Genomic DNA, 20195 nt, shown 5'->3' with positions numbered 1-20195 from the left:
GAAAAAAGGAGAGACTGAGGGCTTTCAGGAAAGGGGAAAAGCAAAAAGCTTGTATGTTTTCATAGCAAAAGTGTGGTCCCACTGGCAGATATTGAAATATACAGATCAGGGCCACATAGAATGGAAACAAAGTATTTCAGTAATCCTGGGGAGACCCTCCCATGTTTGCAGAAAATCCTGAAAGTAAAAACAGAAATTGGGGGGGGGATTGGGGGGGGGAAACCTCAGTAGGCCCACCCAACTGCACCAGGCTTGCTACTGAGATCTGTGATGGTGTTTGTGGGAGGAGAAGAGAACCTCACTGGGCTTGCCACAGAACAGCTATTGTGAGGGTGAAAGACACTGCACCAGGCCATGCAGGGAGAGAAGGAAAGAAAAAGGTGAGGGAAATAGGGAAACTGCTCTCACCAATTTCTTGCAGATCCCCACTTATAATGTTCTATCTTCCAACTCTATAGTACTGGGGTAGTCAACCTGTGGTCCTCCAGATGTCCATGGACATCTGCAGTACCACACGTTGACTAACCCTGCTATAGTATATCAAACAGACAGCATTAAACGCTATTGTAGCCAACTGCTTATTTAACTAACTACTTTTAAAGCTGCTTCACAAATCTCCCACTAGAAACAGTTAAGCGCTGTTTTCAGGGTATCAAAGAAAGCTCCTGAAGCTTGGAAGCTATTCTGTACATAAGACCAGAACTCTGCAACAATTCTTTGAGATGTTGCTCCAAACAAACAGGTATGAATCCTTTGCACATTGCAGTGCACACTAAATTATTTCTATTAACTGATCAGAGGAGGTTAAATAACCACTTTAGTCATATGCAATTGCAGAATTCATTCTGAAAGCAGAATGCAGCAACACAGAAAAGTAAAAACATGCTTCATTAATCAAATATATCTACTAATTTAGATGCCAAAATTAGCTGTAAGATTAGTCCTTATAGGAAGCCATTTGGTAACCTTTCATAAACTCACCACTCAACCATGTAAGGATACTTCTCTTCAATTGTAAGGTTTGGATCAATTTCAATGGCGTAATATATTTCTTTCAGTTTCAACAACTGGAAATAAAAAAAAAACATGTTTACTTTATAACATCTTTTGCACAGTTAAACAGAAGCCACAAGAGGTAGTAAAGAATCATAAAGCTGTAGGAAGAACTTAGAGCCTCTTGTGGCACAGGATGGTAAGGCAGCCGACATGCTGCCTGAAGCTGTCTGTCCATGAGGTTGGGAGTTCGATCCCAGCAGCCGGCTAAGGTTGACTCAGCATTCCATCCTTCCAAGGTCGGTAAAATGAGGACCCAGCTTGCTGGGGGGTAAACGATAATGACTGGGGAAGGCACTGACAAGGCCACCCTGTATTGAGTCTGCCATGAAAACGCTAGAGGGCGTCACCCCAAGGGTCAGACATGACTTGGTACTTGCACAGGGGATACCTTTACCTTTAGGAAGAACAAAAATACATATTCCCCTCAACAGGTTGTCAGATTTATGATTACCTTTTTACGACATTCATCTGTGATGAGTTTGCAGTTGTCAATGATATCTGAAAGATACAAAGTTATCGGAAAAAGTGAACACAGAACAAAAGCTGGGATGGATCCTGTGGATCTGTTCCTCTAGTGGAGGCACTCTTTGTCGGGCAGAAGGCTCTCTGCTGGAGGAAAGCACTCCTGCTAAAGGAACAGCATCATAGGATTCAAGCCAATGCAAGATTCTTATTTGCTTTTTACTATGCAGTTGTTTCAATTTGTTCAGAAGCTGGTGATAGAAAGACTGTATCCTGAAATGGCAAGACACAACTGACAGCAAATCTGAGAGGCTTACAAAATGCCTGAAAGAAAGGCCTCCACACATTAAGACTCCTATAGAATTTATTCAGGTTATCATGTGCATAAACTGGGAGTAGTACTGAACTAGGTGTACAATGTTTTACATTCAATAAAATGCAATGTTAAAAATGAGCTAAGGAATGAACTGCTAGGGAAGGAAAAAACCTCTGAGGTTAGTAGCCCAAACAATTTGTGTATGTGTGTATGTGTGTTTGTGTGCTAGTGTATGTATGTATCTCCAGGGGAAATAATCTAGATCTCAAATACTGTCTTATTGCAACTCTAATATCTAGTTTGATGCTCAAACAATGTACAAGACAACATTGATAAAAAAATTTTTACAAGCGATACTTACTATGACATGTTGGACACCTTTTGCCATTGAACGAAAATCTACTTAATGTCATATCAAAGTCTGTAATTATCTGTAAAAATAAAGAAACAAGTTACAAGCTCAGTGTTAAAATTAAATACTAAGAATTTAAATGGCAGGCCAAGCAGGTAATATGACATTCAGTATTTTATTATACAATAATCAAGGAATTATTTAAACTGATTAAATTATATACCTGAACTGGAGGGGGTTCATTTACCGAGAATGTTAAATTATACAATTCAAGAAACATTTAAAGATTTTTGCATCCTCTTCTAAAATCTTATTTTATCTCCATAAACAAATATGATTCTTTACTTCTACCAATATGCTTTATGTTTCACCTGAAGTTTGGCAGCTCCACCTTTGATGAGGCCACAGATAATTTCTTCTACTCTTCCTGGGTCCTTGATATGGACAGTCTTCTTCTGAAATTCAGGCATCTAGAAAAGGTAAAATTGGGAGTAGGTATTAACTTCGCAAAGATGGGAACATTTCCCAGTTTAAAGATATCAGCATTAATAGTTTAGTAGTAAATGAATTAAAACTAATTTGTGCAAGCTGACTTGGCAAATGGTAGGTTCACTGTTAAAAACATTGACTCACAATCTAGAAGAAAATATAGCTATCTAAGCTAGGTAAGAAAATGGGACACCTCAATTTGATAGTTATCAACATAACCTTCCTTAGTAAATTTACTTAAAGGCTTTGTTTTCCCCTGTACCTCCTAGTATATTTGTTATCCTGCCCTTTTCTCCAAGGAGCTCAAGGTAGCATATATGAGGTCCCCTTGCTCTTCCCTCACAGCCACCACAAGAGCTCCCTAAGGATGTGAGAAGAACTGGCTCCAGGTCACCAAACAAGCTCTATGGCAGAGTGGGGATCTGAACCCAGGTCTTTCAGACCCCAGTCCAACAGTCTAATTATGGCATCACAACTGAATCTCATCATTATAGGCAGCTTGTAACTGGTAAAAATGTGAACCATCATGTAACTGCTATTATTCCATGGTGGGAGATACTATCTAAATATGTACTGTATATTTCTAGCTTTGTCATGGCTTCTCAAGATGCTTCAAAATATCAAACAGATTATAACGAAGAGATGCAGTTGATTTTCAGTTTATAATGGCATGAGAGCATCTATTTCCTACTCTTCTAGGCTCTGAGGTACAAAACCCCACAGACTATAGAACACTCATGAAACTTCACAGCTACACTGAGAGACTACATAGTATATTTTGGACAAATCATAGGGTCAACATAGGTGAGATCTCAGAGGCTTGTCTATAGATTGGTAAAAACTAACGAATACTTAACAGGGTAGGAAAAGTGAGTAGGTTCCTCAGAGCACTCCCAAAATAGCAAGTCACCTGAGAGGTGACTGTTCATTACAAATACACATTTTGCCTCCCTCACCCAAGATTAATATAATTTAAATGATACAGATCACCTGCTTGGTTATTTATACTCCACTATCATCTAGGTAATCAGCATTCCTTTGGGATGAACTATTAGTGACTGATAATAGCTACAATACAATGTGGTCATTAGCAATATCCTTTTAAGAAGGATGACAAGGTATTTGTCCAGTACTATTTCAGTCACTTAGTACATATTTGTACAACTGTAATGGTTTTGATGGACAGAGATGTGCTGAGCCTGGCATAGCCGCAAAGGTATCTTTGAAGAAAAGTATTCTTGCTCTTTGCAGCATGGCAGTAACAACAATCCCCATCTGCTCAAGGTAATGGTTCCACTGCAGACTCTATGATGGAAAGTGCCATCAAGTTGCAGTTTATGTGGCCACCCTCTACGGCCTTCAAGGCAAGACCAATAGTGGTGGTTTGCCATTGCCTGCATCTGCTTAGCAACTCCAGACTTCTCTGATGGTCTCCCATCAAAGTGCCAACCAAGACTGACCCTGCTTAACTTCTGAGACGTGGCAAGATCAGGCTATTCTAAGCTATGATTCTATAGTGGCTGAAAATCACCCAAGATGGGCACAACTATGCTCTCTGTTTATTTGGAGTCATAAGCAGATGTACTAAAATCTACTTATCCGGTTACTGAAAAATAGTTCCCTTCTGTGAGATGAACAACTGAATGGTCCATCCAAGCTTAACAATAAAAGTGTGCTGATAGAAACTCACAAGGGGATAAGAAGCATTAATGCTAAGCAGACTCAAATTAAAATATTTTTGGCGCTAACAACACATTAGAGCTATAAACTGCATATTAAGCAAGGTGACTTTCTTTTATTAAGAAAAAATGGGATAATTTTCAGAAAGACAAGACTATAAAAACAAAGATCTTATTTGTTTAGGGAAACAATATCATCAAAATAACCTAGGGAGTGTTTACATTTGAAGCTGGTCTTGAAGAGAGGAAAAAGCAAAAGGCAAAAGAATTTGAGGAAAAGGCATCCCTAATCTACCAAATAAAATTTTTATTCCAGATATGTGATCTTTGTTTGCAAGTGTTGTCTTTGGCAAATTATGAGTACCTTATACACAATTCCAAAACACACATACTTGGCAAAAGTCCTCCTGAGTGAATATAGGTTTCTGGTCAGTGGTATATTTAAATATGGAGTATTGACATAAGATTTAGTGGAGGTATAACTGTGTTTTTGGATTACACTACACATTTTTAAAATATCCCCCCAAAATGTTGCTAGGTTCAAGTCCAATAGCACCTTAGACACCTGCAAGGCATTTGAGAATTGATACTCCCTTCAAGAATCAATTGAACAATTTAAATAAATAAATAAATATTTAAGTTATGTTAGCAAAAGAAAGCAAGCACACCTTTCACAAGTACTGGCCTTATACCCCATATTTAACCCATCTAACATTATTAATTTGTAAAACAGCTCTGACTACAGGTAAATATGCTACATTTACACATGTGGGTGGAAATTTTTACACAAATAATACAGCATGGGGATTTTTTTCTGGAAAATCATCTATTTTGTAAGCTTTTCTGTACTGTGAACAGGTATGGCAAAAGAAAGGTCAGAGCTGTGTGATGACAACAAAAAGTTCTAAATCTGATCATAACAGGATGGGTAATCCAGTGTCAGTGCTACAGATGTTTGCTTAGGATCAAAAGTCAGAAAATTTTAACTAGCCTATATTCTTGCATGCTTCAAGGAGAAGAGCAATATATAAATACATGCCACACTTACTGGGCCAAATTTTTTAATGAGATTACAGTACTTCAAGGTAACTTCAGTGGACAGCCAAATAAATTCAAGTAAAATAAAAGCAAGTCAGCACAAAAGAACCAAATTGCCACCCAAATTAGAAAAAGACATAACTGACATAAATGTCTAAAATTTATCAAAATTAGCTGAAAAAGAAGAGTTGGTTCTTATATGCCACTTTTGTCTACTCGGAGTCTCAAAGCGCCTTACAGTCACCTTCCCTTTCCTCCCCCCACAACAGACACCCTGTGAGGGAGGCGAGGCTGAGAGAGCCCTGATATTACTGCTTGGCCAGAGCACTTTTCTCAGTGCTGTGGCAAGCCCAAGGTCACCCAGCTGGCTGTATGTGGGGGAGCGCATAATCAAACCCGGCTCGCCAGATTAGAAGAAGAAGAAGAAGAGTTGGTTCTTATATGCCGCTTTTCCCTACCCGAAGGAGGCTCAAAGCGGCTTACAGTCGCCTTCCCATTCCTCTCCCCCCACAACAGACACCCTGTGAGGTGGGTGAGGCTGAGAGAGCCCTGATATCACTGCCCGGTCAGAACAGTTTTATCAGTGCCGTGGTGAGCCCAAGGTCACCCAGCTGGTTGCATGTGGGGGAGCGCAGAATCGAACCCGGCATGCCAGATTAGAAGTCCACACTCCTAACCACTATACCAAACTGCATAGACTTCCATAACATGCTTGTCCAGGTTTCACATTCAGGCCCTAGCAATTCCATTTTAAAATCTCAAGAAGCAGGACCCATAAAGATCTACTCAGGAAGCATAAAGCTATATGAACCTCACAGTTAAAGGAAACTTCTAGATTAAAAATACCTTTGATCAAGGACAGAACTTCCTACATGGCTTCTGACTTGGGAACATGAATACAAATATAGTGTAATGGGGCAAACGGGACAGCATCCAATACCCGATAGAGCAGCCAAGGCTGTCAGTCCTAATCACTTGTTTTTTGTAATGGGATGCGCATTTTGAAGGACCCCTGCCACTAATATTGAACATGGTTCTCCAGGAGGATTAGCAACTACAGTTATACAGGACACTGTTTTGGAGACACCTTGAAACAGGTTCCTAGGGAAAAACAAACAACAGAGTAGTGTATTTATAAACAGACAGCTCTGTAAGGCTACACTACTGGTATATATAAAGTTCCCACTTGCTTTGCCAAATCTGTGATCTGTTTATCAGTGTTCCTTAAAGTGAAGACCTGCTTTGAAATCGTCCAAAGAACAGACTAATTTTAACCTGCTAACAATATGAAAGGTTATTGCTGGTAGAACTTCATATCAAAAAGGGTTCTTCAACTACTTCTCCCCCCTCAAACATGTTAATTAAGAGTACCCCAAATATAAATTGCAGATCTAAGAGAAATGTGGTAAGAGATCATAATAACAGGGAAGAATCAGTCATATGTATGCTATGATATTCAGAACATATACACACCATGAAATAAATCATTATGCCTTTTCAGTATATATGCTATATAATTCAGGAATCTGATTTCACTGTCTACAGAAGTAGTCAAGCTAAAGACTGTGCTCCAGTCTCCCCTTGAAGTAGTGCTAGAAGCTGCCCTCACTGCTTGACTTATGTGGAAAATCCTCAGTGTGGTTTTAGGGCAGAACTGCAGCTGGCCCCCATCTGCTCTAAGGCCTACAAAGACCTCTTTGATCAGGCTCTAAGATCCTCCCCATGTTAAGACAGTCTAGCAGCACAGCCTTTCCCTCTTGCTTACAACAGCATATATGACAGGATGCTCTAGTTGCATGAAATGTTGCCAAATGTACAAACATAGAACCACACTTTAGGCCTCAAGCACAGGTCTGAAGCTTCACCAGCAATTGCATAATCTATAGAAAATCTATGTTTTTTTTCCATACCTATTTGCCCTAAGACAACTGCAAATGAAATTGGTAGAGATGAAGTGCATAAAGATTTTTTTCAGTAATGGCAGTATGTAGTGAAAAAAGCAATGTTACTGCCATTTACTTTCCCTTTAAACTACTGCATTTTGCACTTCTAAAATGAACCAAGATGTGCAATATATTCTATCAATATAGAGGACACAATAGTGACAGGTTTCACTCAGGTTTCACGGAACATTATTATAAAGCTGCAGAGCATTTTCAAAATTCTATTCTGTATTGATTCTGTCAAGCCAGTTAAATTTTATCATCAAACAAAGTTGCCATAGTAACATTGCATCGCTTTAAAATAATTTAATATTGTTTGGGTATGTTAAACTCTGCCAACTGATGCCAAAATGTCATTCTGACAGAACTACCAAGCGCTTAGGTGCAAATTCAACAAAACTAAAACTAGAGAGCCTTTACATATATTAAAAATATCCCTTAAAAAGACTAAGATGCTAAATTGTTTGAACAGTTTTCAAGAAAGCAATCCTAACAGGTCTACTAAGATTCATACTCAGGTCTGTTCAACAGGGCACACTCCTTGGAAAGCGATGTTTGGATTGCAGTATAAAGCATTTTTCATATTGCAAAACTCCCTGAACTTGCAGCTGCACTGAACTAGGGAGCTTTTGGGAGATAAGCAGTGTTTACCAAAATGAAAAATGTATTCTAGTCTGATTTGAGCTAATTTTGAAAAATGAATCTTTTCAGCTTTCCTCTGTGCTTTTTTGGTTTAAAAGAAGAGTACCTGTGTGCTGAGCTTAGGGCACTCTTGGTTCTTCCGTTCTTGATTGTTTCCTACTGCAACAGCACAGGTGGTAATCAGAGTCCAGAGATGCAGGGCTTGCATACAGGCTGCCAATAAAAACCAAGCAAACCGCTTAAGAAATGGCCTGCCACATTATCCCATCAATACTAGTGTGTATAAACAGGGAATATACAGAAATTAATTTGAACAGCTTCAGAATTATCCACATAAGAAAGTATCGACAATTCTCAACAGGCAGGGCCAACTCCCGTAGAAATATTTATTTCTGTTATTTTAAAAACCCCTCTAAGATTGTTTAAAAGCAGCAGCAATAGAACAGGCATTATATAGAGGTGATCATACTAACTGGAGAGCGACAGCTCTGTTTACAACTTACCAGAGACACTTGCTGAGACAGCTGCAGTAGCAAAAAAGAAAATTCTTCCTGCTAGGCAAACACTAATATAGCAGCACAAGGTACAGCTGAGGGCGTTTCCAAAAGCAGCCTGACTAATCCCTCGGCAAAAAGAACAGGGCTCTGTGACGCACTTCAGGAAGGCATGGCTCAACAATCCAGCCTGTCAGATTTACAGATGATCAGCTGAGACACCAACAACAGAATCTCATACTTCCAATGAATGGGCAGCTCTGACAGCAGGCAAATTGGAGCAGCTGTAACAAGAGGAAGGCACTTACTGGGAAAGCAAGAATCCTACCTAAAAACAAGAACACGATCCTTGCATTATCAGTATTTCAGAAACCTGCCGTGGCACTTCCTGGAAGAGACAATATTTGCACCTCAACATGCCAGAGATGCTCAGCGTACTTCACAGAATGGAAGCAAACTATGACATATACTCAGAGTAACGTCAATTACAACAGTGAACAAGGGAGTCCAGGAAGGTGCTTTATCTTAATATGGGAGACTAAAAACCCAAGTAACTTTCAATAGTAAGGACAATTTTATAAACATTCTTAGGACCAACTTAACTGTGAAGATTTCAGTTTGTGGTGTTTTTTCTGAAGTGATTCAAGCTTGACAGTACAAATGCTATTATTATGTTGAATATTGCCTGTTCAATTGTGTGTGTGGGGTTTCTCAGACCCAAAAAGAAATACGTTTAGTTTTTAATAGTGCAGCCATCAAAGACAACATGAAATAAGCATAAGTAAGTTATGGAGTTCCTGAAGCTTCAACTTCAACCTTTTTAATCTATTTGTCATGTGAAACAAAAAATGAATTGTTTCAAGGCTGTCCCAAACTTCCAACCATGAAGTGAGAAATACTATAGCAACTCAAAGGATAAAGTAATCCTTACTATTGCTACAGTATATGCCTTTCATGAGATTTTGAAAGGAAGGGATGGAACTTAGCTAAAATAAAGACAACCCAATTATTGGAAAAGTATACCTCAGGACACATCCTTTTGTACAGGTATTTGCCAATACCTTTTTCCTGGAACTAAGAACTGCCACTGACTTTCATATCTTCTCTACTTCTGGTCTCAACAATTCAGAAAAAAAATGTAATATGGTTGTCTTTGACAAGCATCTGAATACTCATAGACAAACATCCAGTTTTATGAAAGTTAGCAAATTAGAGGAACATCTAAAATGTTGAACTCAGGGGAAAGAGGAATTATTCCGCATCTCCATTATGTAAGAAATACTCAAGAGGCCTGTACTATATTTTTGTGCTCAACTGTCTTGTTTGGAGGCAATTCATACATGCATTTCAGTCATGCAGAGAAGTGTGTAAAATTGCTAGTCGTGGAACTTTCTATGGCAGAAATGAAAGTCCTCAAACTATATGGCATGGCCATTTCTGAGGTGATCTCAGAACTACATAATCTGACATGGTACAACCTATAGCATTAATTTATAGAATAAGTAATAGCAAGTAGGGATGTTGAAAATTTGTGTTGAAAATTCCCTGCAATGAGAGAGTTAACTCATAGGAGGGACATCACATTTTCTATCAATTATGAAAAATGGTAATGTAAAGCTGAAATCTTTGCAAGCTGATGATTTAAAAGAACCCAACATTCTGTTCCAGAAGTTATGCACAATTCAAAAATACTAGGTTCAAAACAGGAATGTCCCTGATGAAAGGAAATACTCAAGAGGCATGCTGTCTTTATACTGTGTCTGTAGGGAAGTCTCACATGTCCCTATGTGCTGAAACATGCCACACAGCTAAGTTTCACGCCTCTGCTGGAAAATACTGCAGACCATTCACAAGATAAATTTACATTTTAGTAAAACAGAAAAAGTATGTTGACTAATACTGGATTGCATTGATTGGTTTCTTCACACCAACTCTTATTAAAGCGTTTCAAGAATGTATCAAATTATATCTGTCAGTTATTAAGCACAACAAAACTATGTGATCTAATTAAAATGCAACTTGCATCACAAGATCTCATGGCATACCTGAACTGAGAAAGACAACAACAGAAAAGGTGATGAGGTAACAGAACAACATATTGAAAACCCTATGATAATAAAAAGCTTCTCTTTGCTTTAGGAAGACTGAAGGGGAGAATGAATTATTTAGAATTTGAGGTCAAGGTCAATTAAGATTGACTGGAAAGGCTGAACTATTTGCTGAGGCTACAACATCATGCCTTGACCTATGCCCCTTTAAGAGGTAAAACAAGAGCTGCCCATCAGAAAACTTTCTACAGAAAGGCAAAGGGCTCTGATAATAAGCAGCCTTGCTTTTCCTGGGAAATTTCTAAAATGTTTCTAAGATCTAAAACCAGGTAGAATGAACCATAACATTTTAAAAGCCTATTTTAAACAAGTTTTGCAAATACGTTGGCTTTGAATAGCTCTAAGAGTAATTGATTTCTACTCAAAAATTAGTTGGAAATAATTCACTGTGACCTGACGTGACATACAGAAAAATAAACTGTGACAGGAATTCTAGAGTGTGAACCACAAAATTCTTGGCCTCAAGGAATGGCAATCTATTCCCATGAGTTCTTTGGAATATGTGCAGTCTAAGATCCCTCCATAGAAAGGCCTAATAATATGTAACTATGGCACCTGAAACTGGAAATCATCATGACATGAGTAGGCCTAATGTTAATACCGTGAGTATGTAAGTATAGCCTGTCCTCTCCGGTTTGAATTCTTCCTTTCATTCTTAGCTGGGATAGAGCAATACCACTCAAGATCTGTAGGTCAGAGGAGTAGAAACCAAAAGAAACTATGAGAGTGATCACCCGCACTTCTGCATGCCTTCAGGCTGCATTTCAAGCCAATCCCCTCACTCTGGGCATCAGAAACAGCTTAAAATGTTTGCTCTGGCTCCAGCATATGACTTTAGGAACTACCGGCCTCCGATAATTCATCCTTAACTGATTCCAGTTTTCTAATAGACAACATAATAGATCAATATAATTTTACAGATATATGTATAAAACCAGCTTAACATTTGGAAAGTTTTTCTCTTTCAGAAAATGGCTGCATTGACTACTTGCAAGATAAATAGAATGGAAAAGGGCAAATAATTTTATCCCATATAATAATGGCTAAAACAAATCTTCTGTTGAATATATGTACTTTAAAAACAGTCTCCAATAAAGTATTTCTTTAAAAAAAACTCATACAAGTTGTATTATTAGAATCTCATTAAAGTTTTCTTTATAATTTGTCAGTTATATTACTTGTTAGCATAAATGATAGAAGGGGTTTTTAAAAAGAATCTGACACGTTTTGAAACTTGTATCAGTATTGTAGTGAATTATGTTTCAAAGTTACAAAAACTGTTTTCACTTACACACACGTATTTCTTCCTTTGTGACTTAAACTGTGTCTTACAATAAACAGTGAATGGGATCTCTTTAGCTTTAAGTAAGCTGCAAAGAATTCACATAAAATCTGAGCACATGTAAGTGACAAATACAGGCAACAATAAAAAACTGACAAATGACAATTGTGTCAGTGTGGAGAAGGGCAGATGAACTATAGTACAAACAAAACAAAGTTTGCATCCAAAGGCAACTTTAAAACAAATAAAATTTTATTCAAGGTATAATCTTCCCTGTGCAAATACACTTCTTCAGATACAATGAAACAGATTTTACTCAACTATTATATATGCAGGTGTTTGTGGGTGTAGGCAGGTTGTCAGTTACCAGGAAGTACTAAATAAAGATGCGTATATACCTTGAATAAAGTTTTGGTGGTCTTAAAGGTGCTATTGGACTCAAACTTTGTTTGGCTGCTTCAGACCAACATAGCTACCCACCTGAATCTATAATACAAGCAAAGTAAATAATCTGTCAATCCAAATGGGTGCATAAAGGGAATTCCAAAGGAGATCTTCCTTGGGTCCGGTTCTTTTACTGTCTTCATTAAGGAATTAGGAACTTGCCACAACATATAGATTTATTTAATTGAAACAATATGGGCAAATGCACAATGTGAAGAATAACCATATTGGAAATAGTATGAATGCAGAAGGCAGGTTGTAAAGAGGATATTATAATTTGCCTCCAAGTAAATGCAAAGCAGCAATTGGATGTTGTTTGCATTCTAGAAACCTATGGAGAGATCAACAAAAAGACTGGGATGTTTAAAGCCTTGTGCTACAGCCCCACTCAAGAAAAATGAAAACTGATCAAAAATAGATGTTCTATTTCTACAAGACCCAACACCAGTTCCTTTCCTTCCATTCCTGGCACTTCTGGATTTAACTAAGTCACTGGAAACACCAGCTTTCCTTAGTGTTTTCCGTTTGAGAAACTGCACTGTGGATTGGAATTATGTCTAAAAAAAGTAGCAGAAAAATAATGGACATAGTTGAAAGGTGGAGCTATGTCTGTGGGGAAACTATAGCATCATAAACAGCTTTTCTTTGCTTTTGAGAAAAGAACAAGAGTTTATGTGATTGGATTACAATACTGGAGATCTGATATGTGCAGAAGCAGCACCTTAGAAAAGCTTTTTTGTATATATTTTCTTCTACAATATATGATGCAAGCTACAGGCTACAAACATCTCTTTCTTAGCTGGAAAAAAATTACCTGGTTTCTCAGTGAACTACTCAGTTTAGTTTCTCAGTAAAGGCCAGTATTCTACCATGGTTAGTTGAAAAACAGACCTTTAACATTTATTAGATATTTTTAGTCACTGCTCATCCAAAATGTCTTGCAGTGACTCACAATGTTAAATACAAAGTATTAATGATAAAAAGACTTCACAGGCCAGTTATGCCCTGACTCTGCATTTCAACATCATGCTGTCAAATATTTAGTTCAGGTAAATATTAAAAACACTTGAACAACATATTCCATAACTTATCCAAACCATTTAAAATGTCCTTAAAAATCTGATGCAACCAAAACTTCGAACAGCAACAAATTTCCTCAGACTTCAGACATCACAAGAAAATTGCATATGAAATCTAGAGAACTGAAAGGTAAAATAAGCCATGTTACGGTTAACTATGAACAGAAAATTATCTGTTCCACTTAATATTTCTGGTAAGGCCTAGGAGGAGGAGCACGTCTCATGGCTTAAGTGCCACTCAGCTCTTAGCACCCATTCAGGGTGGCTGTCACGCCCCTGAGTGCCTCCTCCTCCAACCGGTTTGCCTGTCTGTCCAGTGGTCAGCCAATCACCTTCCACTTCCCTCAGAGGATCAGAAGCTGCAGATCCCTGATGCATGAGAACTGCCCCTACAGGTGAGTTCCCTGCCCGGGGGCTTCCAGACTACAGCCTTTCCAGGTCCTGGAAAGGGGAGAAAGGGAGCAAAGGTGCTGCTTTTGGCAGGAACAACGATTCACATAGAAAGGGTAATACAGTTTCTTCTGGTCTACAAGGTGCCTAAACCTTGTTGTCTGAACTCCCAGCAAGGCCATCCTTGTGAGAGGCGATAATAGAGGGAACGCGGGAGAATGCTTTGAAATGCAAGAGGGGATTGGGGGACACTTTTAGTGGAGCTCAGGAAGGGGCCACAGCTTTTCAGGAAATCCAGGAGCACAACGGAAAAGGCCAAACATCAAAAGGGGGAAAAACTATAGGTGGTCAGGAACAGGGGTTCATTACAAGCACACATTATATTCCTGAATGCAACTGACTTTGTCCCTAGCGTGCATGTATATGTGTATATGTGTATGTGTGCATAAATCTACAAGAAAAGTTAAATGTTTCAAAACAGAACAGTTAATGGGGGCAGGAGGAGAGCAAGTTACAGATGGCAAAATCTTGTAACCCTCTGGAGACAGCTACATATTTGCAAAAGTAATCCTCTGGAGCGTGTCCAGAGGAGGGCAACAAAGATGGTGATGGGTTTGGAGGTCAAGACATATGAAGAAAGGTTGGGGGAGCTTGGTCTGTTTAGCCTGGAGGAGACAACTGAGAGGGGATATGATAGCCATCTTCAAGTATTTAATAGGCTACCATATAGAGGATGGAGCAGAGTTGTTCTCTCTTGCCCCGGAGGGACCGACCAGATCCAATTAATTCAAAAGAAATTCCATCTAAACATCCAGAAGAAGCTCCTGATAGTTAGAGCGGTTTCTCAGTGGAACAGGCTTCCTCGGGAGGTGGTGGGTTCTCCATCTTTGGAAATTTTTAAACAGAGTCTAGATAGCCATCTGACAGAGAGGCTGATTCTGTGAAGATTCAAGGGGGAGGCAGGTTACACTGTCAGTGATAGGGTTGTGGGTGTCCTGCATGGTGCAGGGGGTTGGACTAGATGACCCAGAAGATCCCTTCCAACTTTATGATTTTATGATTCTAATCAGGCACAGAAAGTTACTAAGAAACTTGGAGTCATCAGATCAAGTGACCTTTTGTGCTTGTGATCGGACTTCACACTGCCAGTCAGCAAATTTTTGATATCCACCAATATTCTTGGAAGAATACAAAAAAGCTAGGACAGGGCAAAAGAGTGCTATTAGCCCTCCCAAGCACTTACATTCCTACGCTGCAATTCTATGCTGTTTACAGAGAGCGAAGCTTCGATTAATTTGGTGTGCCCTGTTTCTGACTTGCTGTGACAATGTGATTAGTTTCTGGGTAAATATATGTAGGACTGGGCTGACAGTATATATTGCTTTAAACCTACAATTAGGTCAAAATACTACTAGTTTAAATTCCATTTCTAAAAAACAGGTCTGAATGACTCCACTGATTGTGATAAGTTAAATCCTGGACAAAGAAATATAAAGCAAACTTTGTACTTAGGTAGGATAAGGACTAACGAATCTGGTATTTCCAAGCCTCCCCCCCCCCCACAAACTAATCAGAACAGTGTCTAACAGAACATTTTCATGGGTTATAACTCCAAATAGCAGGAAGATTATTATTTAAATAGCTGCAGGAGTAATCCTAAATTGGCCTGCCTGAAAATAGTTCTCATGTTGTTCAATAGGTCTAACTTCCACTCATTCTCAATTACTTTTTAGCATCGCAGCAGTAAATATACAAATAAGGGGGAGCAGAATCATCATCTGATATCACAAAGTAACCGAAGCCTACATGGAACAGCAGTTTGCTTATCTCCACGTGCAATTTGAAAGAAAATGCTACTGGGAAGGTTCTCTCTGAAGTGAAATGTCAGATTCTGTGGCTCTTTTGCTGGTTGTTTGGAAGCAGTGGCTGGATGGCTCAGGCAGAGTTGTCTGAAACTCAGCCCATGCAAGATGGAGATCCTGTGGCTGGATAGAAGGGGGTAGGACCAAAAAATGCATCTCCCCTGCCTGAACATGGTGCAACTTTACATGAACGTCAGAGGCCAGAAATTTGGGGGTGATCTTTGATGCTTCCTTGTCTATGGAGACTCAGGACATGAAGGTAGCCCGGACAGAAGTTTTCCATCGGCATGAAGCATGCCTACTAGCACCATTAGAGGACGGATTCTAAAGTGCTAATTAAAGGGACATTGACTTCAATGAGAATTGAATAGCAAAGCACCTCATCAAGAGGAATGGTTAATAAGCTTCTCACTTCATTGCACTTTAAAAATATAAGGAACATCTAACCATATTAGAATCATAACTCCATAACAAATAACTATTTTATTGAACAGCACCAAACGATAGCACTGTTTGAATCTAGTAAATTGTAATGTGGCCCACAACATTAAGGTCATATATATTTTACGTACACTTCAAATTAAGTCCTGGTGATTAAAATAGGGCTTACTGTTGAGTATGTACACATAGGATTGCAGTTTTTCTGCAGTTTCAGCCTATATAGATGCTCTATATAGATGTTGTCACACAGAAATATTATGAAAAGCATACTGACAGCAGTATGCTGCATCAGAGTGGTATAGTGGACAAAGTGCTGGATTAGAACTGGAAAAGCTTATATTCAAATTCCCACACATCTTGGAAGTTTACTGGGAGTAGCCTTGAATCCTATTACAGGAGAAAACCATAAATAAATAAAATAGGTGACCTTGGACCAGTCTCTCCCTCTCTCAGCTTAAGCTACCTCCAAATTGCAGTAAGGATAAGCTATTGGTAAGGAGTATTAACTGATGTTTTCTTCCTTTGCTTTGTATCCACTTTAGGGACCAAAAGAGAAAGAAAAAATGAAGATATTAGCTGGATTAGAATTGTATTGGGTGACAAGAAGAACCGCAGGAAGTAAATGTGTTGCTGTTGCCTAGCAATACAGAAAAGAAAAGAAACTTCTAACTGAATGGCGAAGACTCTTGCCCTACTACAGGAAAAGAAAGAAGAGCTTTTTTTTGGTACCCCACTTTTTTACTGCCTGAAGGAGTCTCAAACCGACTTACAATCACCTACTCTTCCTCTCCCTGTGAAGTAGCTGAGGCTGAGAGCTCTAAGAGAACTCTGACTGGCTCAAGGTCACCCAGCTGGCTGCATGTGGAGCAATGAGTAATCAAGCCTGGCTGCCACTCTTAACCACTACACCAAGCAGGCTCGCAACAAAACTGTTGAATGCTACTGCTACTCTTTAATGAGGACATATAACTGATCTCAACAGCTTGCTACTGAGGACAGTTTTGCCCCTACACAACTTGCATATCTACCATTCTGGCCAAAAGTGAGTCTCTCAACTTTTAAAGGAAAATACAATAATAACAGCATTATGAGGAATGTCAATATACCCCCTCAACACACCAGTTCTCTTACTCATGAAGCTCACTTACCCTTTAAATGCCAAGATGATAAATGAATTATTTGGATATTATATTTCACACATATAAACAAAATAATATTGCTTATTATTTGTTACAAAGTTTGTTTAACATTATTATCAGAGGTTCATAATTAAGGGCAAACAAGTGACTTGACAGAGTTCAGAACTTGTTTTTTCCCTCCTTTTAAACAGGCACTCAACATCTTATTTGACAACTTATTCCCAGCCAAGAATTAGTGAGCTGGTTTTACAACATGCACTTTTTTCTGAATCAAAAATGAACAGATTTCTCAGACCTTTTGACAACTGTTTCACACTTTTTCAGAAGCACATGTCCCATGTTTTTGAAACAACAAATACTTTTTAACAGCACAATATTAGCAGGGAATATGCTAAATCCTACTTAACTGATTCTCCTCTCTTAAACACCTTATATGCAACTTAATCACTTAGTCAGGCTTTTATTTCTAGCTTCTATATCATGAACAAAAATCATGCTTATGTTCTACAAGTACAAGCCTTTAGTCTGAGCTCCCATTCGCATTTCTGGTGAATGAATAATTAAGTTATTCATAAATACACATAAAGGGATTAAAGATCTACTGTTTAGTCACATGGATTACAACTGAACATTAAGCAGATACTAACCTCCATTAAGTGACTAAGAATATGCCTTCACACAAGACTAAGCAAATGGATTAGCCAGTAAATGCTTTTTGGTGCAGTGTGGACTGCAGTCCAATACTAAAGCTACAGCAAAGGTGCAGTTAGTTGCTATGGATTCAATGAAAACAAAGTAATCTTTTATTTCCCCTTGCTTCCTTATCAGAACGTCTGGCCTATGTTCACTTAAAAAAGCACACACAAACCACCAATTTGCATACAAATGAACCAGGATCAGGTTCAATACACATTTAGTAGGATGTTCTAACATAGATACAAGAAACGCCTGCCTCAGTCTGACATTATTTTAAAGAATGCTCACACTGTAGTAAGAGAACTTAAGAATGTAATTAAATCCACTGCATGTTAACTCTGAAATATGTCACAATTTCTTCAGATAATAAGGCTTACTCCAAAGAAGGCCAATTCCAGTTCAGTGCCATCTTAAAGACAAACTAAAAAGGGGAAACCAGTTAACACCCAGACTGAAATATGAACTGAAATTATGTTAAGGCTTTGCAGTTAAAAGACTTGCCTATAATAAGTAAACAGCAAATGTGAAATACTTTAATACTTGTTTGAATTTGTAGATCTATTTAAATCCTAGCATGCATCTTAAAATACGGTTGCCTCCATTTTCTTCCCATCCAGGTCCTATCCTATACTTTCTGTTCTATTTGCTGTTCCCCAACCATCAGAATACACTTATCCTCCCTCTGATGTTTGTTTTTACAAACACACTTGTTTCAATACAAACTCTGGTAAGTTACAGCTCACTAAAGTCTGATTCAAGATTCAACAGGGTAGTTGTGTTGGTCTGAAGCAGCAGAACAAAGTTGGCGCCCAGTGACACCTTTAAGGCCAACCAAGTTTTATTCAAGGCTTTCTTGAATAAAGTTTGGGGGAGGCAGCTCCACCTTATGCAATCAATTCAAGAACAAACATTCATCTTTAAGGTGCCTCTGGTCCCCAGCAATCTTTCCCATGGAAGCATGCAGGCAGAAAACAACCACCTTGGTTTAAAGCGTGCTTATTTAGAGATAAAACCCCAACCCAGAATCAGCGAGGAAACTATAATGAATTGATGCATAGATCTATAAATATAGGCACCAGAGCAGACCAGCGGTCCACCTGGCCCAGCATTCTGTTTCCCACTTCCTTTGGAGGGGGAACAACCAACAGGGAGACCAGGGCACTCGCCTGATGTGCCCACCAGGCTTTGCTTTAGCTTTGCATTTCATCACGAAGTCTTGTAGATCAGGGGTAGTCAACCTGTGGTCCTCCAGATGTCCATGGACTACAAATTGACTACCCCTGTTGTAGATCCATACAGAACCCAGGATGGAGAAAAAGCAGAAACCTTAACACTGGAGGATTCCCTACAACCCCCCCCCCCCCAACGAACCAACCAACCAACCAAGGTGTCCAGGACTGCAGCCGTGCTAGGAGCTTAATCCCTAACTGGATAAGGCACTTTCGGAAATCCGGCTGCAAAAGCCCATCGTGGGCAACACGCAACGCGTGCGGTCGACCCCTGCCACCAGAGCCCCCCTCTACGCGCATGCGCCTACCATCTCTATAATCTTGGTCTTCCTGCCCGTCTTCTTCTTCATGGTGAAGATGTACTGAGCCAGAACCACCCCGCCGACCAGGGCGCACACGCTGGCGCTGGCCACCGCTCCCATTTTGGCCACGGCGCTCTTGTCCATCACCACGGCCTGCCTCGTGGCCCGGGGTCAGCCCTCTTCGGCCAAGCTCCGCGCCTCGGGTCGAGTCCTCGCCGCGGCCCCTCGGCGTTCCAACCCCCGCCCGCCCCGCCCCGCCCCCGCGCGGCGCCAACGGACACAAGCGACGGTTAAACGCTCCTCGTTGGAGGAAAAGCCAAAATAAACCTGGGGAGGGAGGAGAGGCGAGGGGAAGAAACCATTCTGATGACGGGGAGGGGTGGGCGGGTGAGGCCTCTGTGTCTCTTTCGCCTTTTGGAGGAAAGGAGGGAGGTTTCCTGGCGACAGGCTCTCCCGTTAGTAGACCCGACGGCTCGAAGGGTGGTGGAGAAGGACGCCAGGCCTTCTTTCGTGTTTGTTCAATAAATAAATAAATAAAAGGACCGACGGGAACCTCTCCTCCTCCCCGCACTAATGAGGTCGACGCAGCACTCGTTTACCGCGGCTTACCTTCGGGGGCGAAGACTACGTTTCCCAGCATGCCCCGCGTCCCTGGAACAGCGCCCCTGGTCCCTGCCGCCGCCCGCTTGGAGCGGCTTGTTCTGGCGCCGCGGGTGGAGAAAGGCAGTGGGCGGGGCTGACGTTGGTTGTCG

At 39.9% G+C, this 20195-nt stretch overlaps 1 protein-coding gene across 6 annotated transcripts in view; it reads right to left on the bottom strand.

Moving 5' to 3' along the window:
* The window catches only part of NT5C3A (5'-nucleotidase, cytosolic IIIA), a 25628-nt gene extending 5433 nt beyond the window's left edge, over nt 1–20195 (bottom strand). Inside the window, exons 1-7 of one of the 6 annotated variants that reach the window (XM_077302594.1) lie at nt 20053–20153; nt 8481–8755; nt 8084–8190; nt 2558–2656; nt 2196–2265; nt 1508–1554; nt 982–1067 (exon numbers count right to left, since the gene is read on the bottom strand). In XM_077302594.1, the coding sequence (XP_077158709.1) occupies nt 982–1067; nt 1508–1554; nt 2196–2265; nt 2558–2656; nt 8084–8185 (404 nt within the window). In that variant the 5' untranslated portion in view covers nt 8186–8190; nt 8481–8755; nt 20053–20153. Of the gene's footprint in view, nt 1–981; nt 1068–1507; nt 1555–2195; nt 2266–2557; nt 2657–8083; nt 8191–8480; nt 8756–19449; nt 19699–20052 lie in introns of those variants that run through there. The other 5 variants (XM_077302593.1, XM_077302590.1, XM_077302592.1 and 2 more) reach the window with 5 other exon arrangements.

This window comes from Paroedura picta, chromosome 11 (assembly GCF_049243985.1).
Source record: "Paroedura picta isolate Pp20150507F chromosome 11, Ppicta_v3.0, whole genome shotgun sequence".
NCBI lineage: Eukaryota > Metazoa > Chordata > Lepidosauria > Squamata > Gekkonidae > Paroedura > Paroedura picta.
Note: the sequence above shows the minus strand (reverse complement) of the source record. Positions and strands in the feature narration are given on the sequence as shown.